We start from the raw sequence: 12,136 nt of genomic DNA on the forward strand, positions 1-12,136 counted from the left end.
TGTCTGTGTATGTGCAAAGAGTACTCTAACAATTCACTATCTTGATTTTCCTGTCATTTTACATATTTGAGTACAAAAGCATTGAACAAGTAGAAAACACTGCTTTTCATCCTCCAAAAAAAAAAAAACCACCAACCAACAAACCCAGTTTTACTGACCCTTAGAACAGAAAGCATCAACTCCATGGCCCCCTTCGGTGATGACTCACCACCAGTTACTACTGACCACATGATGTGAGAGCCTGCTAATCTGATTGTGCTATTTCTTTCACCTAGTCCCCAGCCACAAGCAACAGCAATGACTTGCTGACCTTGTAATTTAGACATACTGCAGGACCAAGATTCAGAAAATATTCACTTCTGCTGTGGTGACAACGAATGACCGACCTGTGGTGATCATTAATTAAGGCAAAATGAGGTCAATATATACCCTGAGTTCAATATACACACCTAGAGATTCAATTAATCTTGGTTCAGCCACGACCAGAAAATACCCCTCTGAGCTCTTTATTGACAGATGTGTGTTACAAAAGATTTCTTTTTACAATATCGGTTTGTGTAAATTCTCTGAATTATTGAAACAGGCATGAAGTACACTATCATTCACAGTTCTGCTTCTATTTTCCCCACAAGTTTGCATATGTGGTTACACCAGCTAGAACAACTGTACTGCCTAACTGTACTGCAAGTCTGGTTCTCGTGAATCAACGTTTCGTTTTTTACAAATACATGCTACGATGGTAGCAACATCATCAACTATTTCTCTCGCAGTTACTGGCATCCATAAATATTTACACTCAGAGATAGTAATCTTTTACACTTTCAATCATCATCCCAAAGCATTTTACAAATTGCTTTTTTGTTAACGTTGGTAGGAAGCAACCAAAGCTCAAAGTTAAATCAGCTACCTTGGGTCACAGAACGGGTCAGAGAGAGAGTCAATGTATTTCCCTATCCCAAGCCCTCCCTTCCCCTTGACACGAGACCATGCGGCAATCAAATGATGAAATATAAAAGGTGAATAATTAGATGAGCAAGCCAGGATAGGTAACAAAGATTAAACTGAGCCTCTGCCAACTTCTGCCTATTCCCCCCTGCCAGGAATGTTACAAAATATTTTAAAAAACTGTCCTGGACCACTCACGCTAATACAGCTGGCTGAGTTAGTGTATAGCAATATTGGAAACTCCTAGGGAAGCTTGCTCTTTACAACTTGCAACGCAATGTTTGTTCTCAAAAAGTGCAAGCCTGCTGCTGTCAGCTTTGATGTTGCTACTCTAGAAAGATCACCGACTACCTCCACAGATAGAGATGTGCCTTTCAGGAAGATTAATTCAAATAAGGAGAGTGGAAATAAAGATGTCATAACACCCATTCTGTTAGTATTTGCTTAAAAAACAATCCCAAATGCTTATTAGTTAGAAACTTTGGAATTCTTTAAACAATTAGTACCACACAGAAGCAGTTTGAGAGGTATTATCCAAGGTGAGTAGGAAACGTGCGACGGGGCTGCTCTTGTGGAGACATTACAGAGGGAGTCCTACGCAAAGTGCAGAACAACCCCACCAGAACAGACCTCCTACCGAACCAGAAGTCTCCAGCAGAGTGTTGCAACCTGCAGAAGTTTGAACTAAGGGCCACGCTGGTGTCTTGTTTTGGGACCGGGCACAGTCTACAGGCAACAGAAACTGCCAAAGCTCTGAAACAGGTAAACGGCGCTAACCTGCCTAATTCATAGCATTTCCTTGGAGGTCCACCAAGGCTTGCTCAAACTGTCAAAAAAACAAGGCCAAGGACAGTCTGGGAATTCTCCTAAGTAATTCTGTGCTCTTGATGCAAAAGAAACCCTTAGCAACCAAAAAATGCCAGTGTCCTAACTGGATCCAAGTGTGTGAAATTTAATTTCCCTGAGGGCTGAGAGTGAAGATTGGGTAAGAAAACTGGGACACGAATGGATTGGTTCATATGAAAACCTGAAACAGCCTTGGGCAGAAATTTGGAAGTATTGTGAAATACTGTATAAGAAGAATCCATCTTCATATGCAGGGAGTAACTCAAGATGGGAGATGTAGCAACACAAACAGATAACCTGAAAGGTTCTACAAAGAAATATGTAAAAGGTTTTTAATGAAATCTTCCCATTCTATGGTGGGAATACAGGACGTGGCAATCCAACACCATGGTGTTATGCAAATATTTGCACCAGATGACTGGGACAGAACAAATTAAAAGTCCAGGTGCTTTGAACCTATGAGATAGACAATACTGCTGATATTGCTGATATCAAAGATATCAGACAACTGATGCTCATATGATCAAAGTTAAACACCTTCCCATTTAGTTCTTACAGTCAGTTGAGGTTGTCTTAACCTGGTGCACAGTAACTTTTGGTAGATACCATACAGACAGCATTATGGCTGAGAGATTCAGGAACGCTGACTCCAAGCAAACGGTTCGATCCTACTGCTAGATGATAATGCACTGGAAGGAGAGTAGGCTGTTCTGGTTCAAATATCAGGACTAGCAGGCCTGTGCTTCCTCTATTTATAATCATAAAAATTAAAACCTCAGCTCATTTTCCACAGACTCTGGTGACCACAGGGAGCAATGGGACAGCATGCATGTGCCTCAGTCCTCAGAGGACAGACACTCCTTTACCAGACCCTCATCTTGTATCCATCTTCCCCGGAATAAAAAATATCTGAAGCTTTTTCTGGGTGGTGAAAAGCAGACTACTTTTTTTAAAATCTTCATTTGCAAAAAAACCAAAATAATAATAAAAACAGTGCACCCAAGTGTTTAATAGATAACTTTGTGTTGCTAGGTATCATCCTTGCAATTGGGGTTTTTCAGTCTGGAGAAGAGGAGGCTGAGGGGAGACCTTATCGCTCTCTACAACTACCTGAAAGGAGGTTGTAGTGAGGCGGGGGTCGGTCTCTTCTCCCTAGTAACATGCGATAAGACGAGAGGAAATGGCCTCAAGCTGCGCCAGGGGAAGTTTAGGTTGGATATTAGGAAAAAATTCTTCACCGAAAGGGTTGTCAGGCATTGGAACAGGCTGCCCAGGGAAGTGGTTGAGTCTCCATCCCTGGAGGTATTTAAAAGAAGGGTAGATGTGGTGCTTGAGGATATGGGTTAGTGGTGGTCTTGGCAGTGACAGGTTAGCGGTTAGACTCGGTGATCTTAGGGGTCTTTTCCAGCCTTAACGATTCTATGATTCTATGATCCTGCAGATCTGGTAACTTCAAGTAAACCAAAGATTGTTGAGAAGAGAAGGGCATGGTCTTGTTCAGAACAGAACAAATTCTAAAACTACAACACTCCTCGCAGAACGGAAACAATTTGTTTGGTTGATTCACATGGACATATGAATACTTATTGGTCAACCACTGAGAAACAGGAGTAACAATCTGTATATGGGTGAATGCATCAAGGTTTACAGTCTTGGTGGAGAGTGCTGCACAAAAGGACACCTGCCCCATCCTCAGGCATTTAAAGAAAATTACCATTTCTTTCAGCAGACTGACCTTACATTAGGTGTCCTTGGCAGATATACTGACTCAAATCGCCTTTTCTTGAAGCCTGAGTCTGGCAAATTGTATTATTCCTTGTGAAAACAGCAGGTTCTTCCTGGTCTGGAATATAACTGGGCTCCTTTGAATTCTATGCTGCTGGTTTTTTACATTAATTTGGGGTTGGTTTTTTTAGCATTATTTCAGCTTCAGAATTTAAAATTCTAGGAATACTCAATTCAAACCATCTATCAGATAAGCTGCTTGTCTGCTGGATTGCTTCTCTGTGTCAGCCTTTGGCCAAAACACAGATAGCCTCCGATTCCTTGCGTTCTTTAATCACAAGACCATTTGAGGGAACCCCTCAATGGTCTTCCCATATGAAAGAGCAGAGACTCAGCATCACAAACCAGTTTGGGGGGATCTAATAAAAGAATTATGGAAAATGACCCCTGCGAGCTACAAGTCTTTACCTGATTTTATTTAAGGAACCCTTTTTTAAAGTACTCTTTCCAACTCCTACTCTACTGTCCGAGAAGGAGAAAATAGAGGGACACAAGATGACATGCAACTGAACCCAAAAGGAGAAGGAAGACTACACTTGCTCCAAAGCAGACTGCTCTATCAGGATAGGTCTCCTTCACACCAGCAGGTCACAGTGACTCCAAAGCTGCTGGTTTGGATATCACCCTTTCAATCTCACAAAGAAAGACGACTCTGGTACCTGGCCCACAGATGAAAGATTCATTTTAGGCTTCTGGCCATTAGACTATATGTAATACGAGTCAGAAGCCTAATGACTTTCATGTCTCAACCTGTTAGATGCTGGAGCCTGCAACCTATGCCTTGACTCATCCCTGGAGCAGTGCTCTTTCAGGCAAGATAATCAAGACCTTATTTTTCACAGACAATACTTCATATGACAGTAAGCCTCAGGATGCTTCAACTCTTCCAAAGATACCTACGGGACCCTGCCTCAGCTTTGTCGTTATTCACACACGTGATATTGGTAGAAAAGGAAAACATACATGCAGTGTTGACCAAAACCTTGGATTAACTAACACTAACAAAGTTACCCTGAAGATTTAGACTGACCGGGTCAGGCTGCAAGGAAAAATTTGTATTAAGGTCCAAATATTACTGGATAATTTGTACCTAGTGCTCACCATGCACACACACACACACCCCCCCACCCCCATTGCAAAAAAAATCATGAAGGTAAAATCTTGCAGACAAAAACCAAACTACTATATCATGATTGCCAGCTTACTAATTCATGCCATTGTCTTGACATCCAAACAAGTTTAGTAATTGTTCCTTTGAAGCTGCTAATGTTAAAAAAAAAAATAATCTCAAGTTCTGTAGTGGCTGGGAATTCCAGGTTCTAATAGCTAAGCTGGAAATATTCACTCATCAAGGGGTTCAAAAGACACTGTCAGAAGTGAAACACAAACGCATGTCAGAACGGCTTGAAACAGAATGACTATAACTCACAATTTGGGGTTTTCTTAAATTATGTTTGAAGAGCTTTAAAATGTTTAATTTATTAAACCGACTTTGATACTACAGGCATAGCTTCCACTTTCAAGTGCTACAATGGCTCAACTGAATGCAGAATACATTAAGCTTAAATTCCACTGCCACCATACACACTTATGAAAGACATTTTAGTGTTTCTTCACTTTAAAAAGTAATGTGCTGTCCCGGTGAATTTGTCACAGAACCAGAAGCTGCTTGTATTAATAGCAAAAGCCTCTCATACTGCACACATGGTTTCAGACACCATCACTACTCCAACTACTGAAAAAAAATGCTATGCAATTACAACTTCTAGTAGCTGAACACAAGCAGGTCCTAAAAAAAGTTCCCCAAAACGATAGATTTGGTTTTCAAAGAACAGTTAAAGTTTGCCTGACATTGCTTCAAATCTTTCCTGGCAGGCCTGCGCTTTGTTATGGCTTCTCCTACTTCCCTCTGCCTGGCTTTCCTTGAGGAGGTTGTCATAAGAAAGGTCATGTGCCCAGCTGCTTCTCTTTCATATGCCTTTACTTACTGTTCTCCTCTAGCACTGTTAGCACCTAGTGTCAGAAGCACTACTCCAGTCTCACCTAAAACTAGGTAGGCAACGTTGCAGAGGCAATAGTATCAGTGAAACCCATGCTTAGAACAAAACCACATCCCATGAAGTGTACCTTGTACCCTCTGGAAAGGCAAGTCAGAGTTGCGGGATCGAGAAACTCAAAAACTCCCCCCTCAAACGCTGGAAAGACCACAAAGGTAACACCGCCTTCCCTCTAGAGCAGGATTGGGCAGTGAAGGGCAAGGTATAGACTAACACTGCAGACACAATCAACACCTGCTACCTGATAACCAGCTCTTAGAATTACAATATCACTACAGTGTTTATCTGCTGTCACCACCATGTAATATCCACACACACGGTGTTCAGTGCACTGTTGCTTTCTTAAAGCTGCACTCCTATTTCATCTACCCTACGTACACCACTTTTTCATGCACGCAGAAGTTTTCTAACTGCTTAATACCAGTAAGCTACCACAGTCACAAATGTTTCATTTAGAAGGCACATGAGAGCTAGCAGTCTAATTATTTGAAAAGTCCTAAGATTCTATAAAAAGTATTCAGTTAATGCTGTCTTATAGTTTGTTACATACAACCTTGCCTTAACCTGAAGTGACGCATCTGAGATTACACGTTGATACTAAACGAGAGCAGTTACTGCTCCAAAAGAAAAAAAGCAAATATCCCAACACCCCCACCTTTGAACTTAAACACAGTATCGCTACAGTTCTTGAATGTTATAAACCACAGAACGGGTGTCCTGGCATAAAACCAGAATTCTAGGAGGTAGAAAGTAAATACTCTTTACAGTCGACTTTGTTTTAGTACATACACATAGGGATTTGCAGCAGTGCCATTTGTCTGAAACATAGTGGAGCAGGGAAAGAAAAGTCAGTCTCTAACCTCCTATGAACAAAGAAACCTAATTTAATTTTGAAACAGAATGATAAATTTAGTTTCTTTTAAGACAGCCCCAGGACGTCCAAGCATGAAATGGAAGAAAAGGAGTTGCCAAAGACATGGAGAACAAGCTTTTTAAAGTTACCTGGAATCGGGATATTTTGTAAGCGTGGCCAAGCTGCTGGTATACATGTGCCCACCCACATCAATGTGAACTGGTGCGTTGGATTTTGTGAGCTGTGCTGGAGTGGGGATGCCTTGATTGTTCAATGGAGATGCAGGGGATCTAGTGATCAGAGGTCTTGACATATTGGGCCGACTGTCCTGTGAAAAGATAGACCTGGGTTAATGATCTCCTTAAAAACCTCACAGAAACCCACAGTCTCGAGTCAACAGCACTGTCTCATAGTCTCAGCTCATGATTTTCATCTTAAAGCACAGACAAATATTTGGCAGTTTTTAAAAATCAGTCCAGCTCTAAAAGGGTCTTAACTGGCTACGTTTTAAATAAGTGGGGCAAAATGCAGTGATAAAACCCACAAAGTAGAAATCACATTCAATAAAACAAGTTCTTCCTGAACACTGCTCATTACAGACAACCCAGACCAAAAAACCCCAAGCTCATTCTCATATTTCAGAGCTGATAAAGGCTCTGAAATAAAGAGCTGCAGTCAGAAAGACCAAGAACAATTACTATTTTCCTTAATTAAGATGACCCCAGGTAGCCTTTCTGTTCCTTCCCAAGCCCTCCGTCACTGCCATACAGCCAGAACAGAAATACAAACCCTCAACTCCTCCATCCTGCACACTCTTCTCTCGAATTCCCAATTCACATAGCACGGAAACAGAAGCAGAAACACCTGGACTAGTCAACTGCTCATGGACTGCAGACCACTGGACATCGACAGCCTTTGAGAAAGACATTTTCCATTTAAAAGTTATACGTATAGCGACAGATGACCCCGCGTGCCCCGCATAGGCTGCAGGTCTGAGCGACTTCCCAAGGCAGGCGAGCTCCAAGAGCGGAGCGGGAGCTGATGCTTTGCTGATGAAACCAACTTTTAGTCACAAAGGAAGAGATGTAACGCCAGCAAACAGCAGACACAGCCTGCGCACGCGGCGGGTGGGGCAGGGCAGGGTGATTTGCCGGAGCCAGTAAGGCAGGCTGCATTCAAAGTTGGGGATTAAAATAGAAATGCATTCGAGAGCGGTTTTGAGACAACCCCGCTTGCAACTAAGGAAAGCTCCATATGGGGTGGATTCTTATAGCGATGCCTTGAGAACTAAAAGCCCTTGCAAATTACTAAGTTTTACATTTAAAAGGTAAGCAAAGCAGCTAGAAGTTAGATACACTTCATCACAAAACTCTCTTTGTTCTTTCGACACGTCTTTCAGCCATGAAAGCTAATGGATTCCTTGTAAACATCTCCACAGAGCTGGGCAGCAAACCTCACAGAAGCGGAGCACGGCCGTGAGAGACTGTTATGGGGCGTTTGGACTAGCAAAGCCCTTTGGCCGCTGAAAACATCATTTTGCTGTTTTTCACGGCTGTTAAAAGATTCAAACCATAAAGGCAACACGAGCCAGGTAAATGTCTAACTGAAATGATTTACAGGCCAGTGTTGCACAATAAATCCAAGTAATATGTAACAAAAGGCACCTCTAAACCACAAGGTACTTAACTAATTTTCTTTCATACGCAAAAGCAAGATTAGGTCAAATACTGATAAAAACGAAGGGGATGAAGAAAAACATCCAGTTTAGATGTTGGGGGGGGGGGGGGAGGGTTGGGCTTTTTTCTGTTTCTTTATAAGCAGAAGTTAATATAAATCTGCAGAAATACCACGCTTAATCACTACAATTGCTTGAGGAGGTGCCTGCAGCGCAATGAAGACAAGTCCAGACAAAATAAGGTACACACGCTATGCAAAACTGATGTCTGCTATAAATGCCATGTGGTACAACCACCACCCAAGATGCTACTGATCTGCAGTATGGTATTCAGTAAAATAATGAAGAAAAAATTTAAAACAACAAGTGGAAAGGTGAAAGTAAGAAGGCAAGGAGTGATACAAACCAGAGGGGGAAGCACGCATTGGATGATCAGCAGGAAGAAAGCAGCGGGTGTGAGGAAGGGAACATATTTCAGTGCTGAAAATCAGACAGTTTAAAACAAAAATTAAAATCATCAACAAAGGCTGAGACTAAAACAAAAAATAAATTCTGTAACTTGTATGAGACAGACACCACCGCCTCCCTTAGCAGGATCCTCTCTGGCAGAAAAACACAGCCCTGTTGCAATTTAGCACACTGCAGCACCTCCGAGTCTGTAATAGTTTTTCAATTGGACACATTCTCCTGTATACCCTGCCTGGGGCTGCTCAGGAGAAAATGAACAGATTTGCAGGGTTAATATTGTAGTTAAGCTGGGACCTCATTCAGCATAGCTGTGATAGCACCGGCTGCATGAAACGGTAGAAGAATGTATAGTATAAACATCACTGCCAGGTTGGGAGACAGGTCAAAGGATTGTGGGCATTTTACAAGGCCAGAAACGGGGGGGGGGGGGCGGAGAAGCTTTAAGAAAAGGGGGCCGGTTTCCAAAAACCAAATGTAACCAAGCTGCCATTTACACATTCAAACTAAAACTCCCTAGATATAAAAAGCACTTTATAATAAAACCTTTTGCTGTCTTATTTCACCCTCCTCCTTTTCAAAATCCCCCTTCAAGTTACCTGCATTTATTGTGCCTCAAGAAACAACACCCATCTGCTCAATGTTTAGATATTAAATACAATAATGCTAGCCTTGCTCCAGCCTTAGCTCATGAAGCTCATGAAGCGTGTTTCCCTGGATAAAACCAGTTCACTACTGTTTTGGAGACCACTTTGAAATTACGCAATGGTATTTCTTCTGCAGTTGCCCCAGAGAAATTAAAGCAGAAATGGGATTCAGAGAACCATGTGCTTAAAGAACAGTTTCTTTTATGTGGCACAACCTACTCGCGCAGCCACAGCACACAAGATCACCATCCAACAGGTACAACGTTAAGACCACTGACATTTGTTTAACAGGCCAGAGTTAAATCACTGCATTAGTTAAATCACTGTATTGGTTTAGCTATGGAAAGGATAACACAGGGTAAAGCGTGCCTCTGAAGAAATACAGTGCTTGTGCTGGATTACTGCACACATGGAAGCAAACAAGCTTAGGTAAAAAGTGGTTAGAACAAGGCACTGCTGGTAAGTTAAGCTTCTACTAACTGAAGTAATTACAAATATAATCCCTAAGAAACAATTCCAGGAGGAGAGAAGGGAGTTGTAGAAACTAAATTCAATGGGATCCAGCAAGCTATCTAGAGCAGCTGATGACAAAAGGGATCAAAAAGCTCTTCAGAAGCCTTTCGCGGTATGCTGGGTGTAAGGCAGGTGAGACCTGCACCCAGGAAGGGTTTATAGCTCAGCCATGGCTGTTCCCACACGAGAGATCAGAGGTTGTCTGCCTCAGGAACCGCACCAACTTTATTCACAAGTGGGACATAAAACAGAGCTACAGCCTGCACAGGCTAGATTGGCAGCAACCTTTCTGATCTGCCAACAGTCCATTTCTCACTTGGTACCTTTTCTTCTCAAACGTTTTTGTATTTACCCTACAAAAACTTAAATAAGAGCAGGAAATTCCAGGTTTTACAATGCTTCCTGTAGACCAAAATACTTGAAATACCCTGTGAAACATTTATTATTAGTACTCAAAGATTTTTTCCAACAACTTTTCAAAATAACGAGTTCTGATTTCCAATCAGAATGAATTTATTACTGAAACTACATACTCAAAAGTGCTAAAAATCTATGTGCTAGGCAGGTTAAAAGCATTTAGGTCGTACAAAACTTTTCGGTTTTAGTTCAGCATAGAAAAACACTGCTCTATTAGAGCAGTTTGGGGCTCCTCCACTTTCTTCCTGATATGTGAAGGAGTCTTTCAACAACAAACAGTTGGTAGGCTCAGGTCTTTTGAGTAAATCTGAACCTGCTTCTTGTTTTCTCCCTGAGGCAAGCCTCCCGTAGGCTCAACAAAAGCAAAAGCAGCCCTGCCTGAACTCCTCCTCCCTGGGATTTACAAAAATCCTTAGGATTTAGAAGTCTTTCTACCAAAGGGAATTGAGGATCACAGAGGAGAGCTTTCAGATCTCTTCTCCTCCCTGCCTTTTTCTTCTATACCACCTTCTCCCCAACTCCATTCAATAATATAGTTAAAGAATAAGCCTTTACGTCTGGGCTGAAAAAACACAGTGGCTGTAGGGCTGCGATGTGCGCCCATGCAGCTGGTGTACCAAAGAACAACACAGGAACCATGTCAGTCTTCTGCCAGCAAGTGCAAGAAATAAAGAGATATCTGGAGAATGTGCATTATTACAAAATGCTGCTAAGTGTACAAAAATCAAAGAGACAGGAGGCTTCCTCCTCCGCTCAACATATTTGCTCACATTAGACTGCTATGATTAGCAATGGTTTCAGAAGTGATATTTACACTCTGTGGCTTTGAGTAAAGTTATTCCAGTCCCCTTCTTAAGCCAGAAGCCACTACAAGACAACCCAAGCTCACTCACAGAAGGACTGATATTCAAGTACAAAACATCTACTTGACTCACCTGACTCTGGGGATCATTTTAGCTTGCATCTCGAGGCATTGCTGGCTAGGTTTATAGCCAACATCTTCACCGTGATCCAGCCCAGCTCAAGCAGGAGCGTATATATGCTACTCAGTATACTGTAGCTTTAGCCTTTGTATCAAATTCTAAAATTATTGGATGCTCCCTGTCACAGCCCAAGCAATTATCACTGCTGCAAAACATAGTTACATATTTCAAGCTCTTGGGGTTTTTTGGGGGGAGGTAAGGACAAGTTTGTCTCATTTAATCTGGACATTAGAAATGATAATCACACAGTAGTTTATTCTTGAAGGATCAAATCTGTCTGTACTCATCTTTTTTTTCACAACAGAAAGGCGTAAGACAGATGTTTGTCCTCACAAAAGCATGGTGCCCAGGAACAGCTGGCAACAGCAGTCAGCACACCCACATTAGCCACCTCCAGCAGAAGAGTCTCCTCTGAACACATACATCCCACTGTATGGGGAATGAATCCAAACAGTGAACAAACTTCAGAAGTTTGAGACAAACCCCTTTTCCTTCAGTACAAGGCAGAAATCACTCAAGTGCCATGGACAGCTAGGTGCCCGACTCCAAAACAAACATCAGGCTGATGCTTAGGGGTGCTTGTGGGATGCGGGAAAGCCCAGTTTGAGTCCCTCATCCAAACCAGGAAGATTAAGACTGCTCTCAGATTTGGCTCCCACACAAGTGTCCCCATTTTAAGGATGCACTTTTTCAAAACAAACATTTCATTAAAGATTAAAAAAAAACCATGATCATGTCTCACCACAAGGCTTAAACAAGTACCCCTCACTTGTTTTCAATTCAGCAAAAACAGTCACCACAACAAAGAGGCTGGAGAAAGCATTTATTCAATGTAAACAGTATCAGTACAGTACTAACAGCACTTCTGGAAGGTGTAGCAAGCAGGCAGAGATACAGAGCTACGTGTCCAGGAAGCCCAGGTGCTCGTCCTGCTGGAAGAGGAAAGCCCC

General features: G+C 42.0%; 1 protein-coding gene across 4 annotated transcripts in view; it reads right to left on the reverse strand.

Moving 5' to 3' along the window:
- KCTD1 (potassium channel tetramerization domain containing 1) overlaps positions 1–12,136 on the reverse strand; it is a 105,361-nt gene that overhangs the window by 30,880 nt on the left and 62,345 nt on the right. For 3 of the 4 annotated variants that reach the window (XM_075084899.1, XM_075084900.1, XM_075084897.1), the window contains exon 2: positions 6,636–6,814. In XM_075084899.1, coding sequence (XP_074941000.1) covers positions 6,636–6,814 — 179 coding nt within the window. Of the gene's footprint in view, positions 1–6,635; positions 6,815–7,275; positions 7,569–12,136 lie in introns of those variants that run through there. The other variant, XM_075084898.1, reaches the window with a different exon arrangement.

This window comes from Phalacrocorax aristotelis, chromosome 2 (assembly GCF_949628215.1).
Source record: "Phalacrocorax aristotelis chromosome 2, bGulAri2.1, whole genome shotgun sequence".
NCBI lineage: Eukaryota > Metazoa > Chordata > Aves > Suliformes > Phalacrocoracidae > Phalacrocorax > Phalacrocorax aristotelis.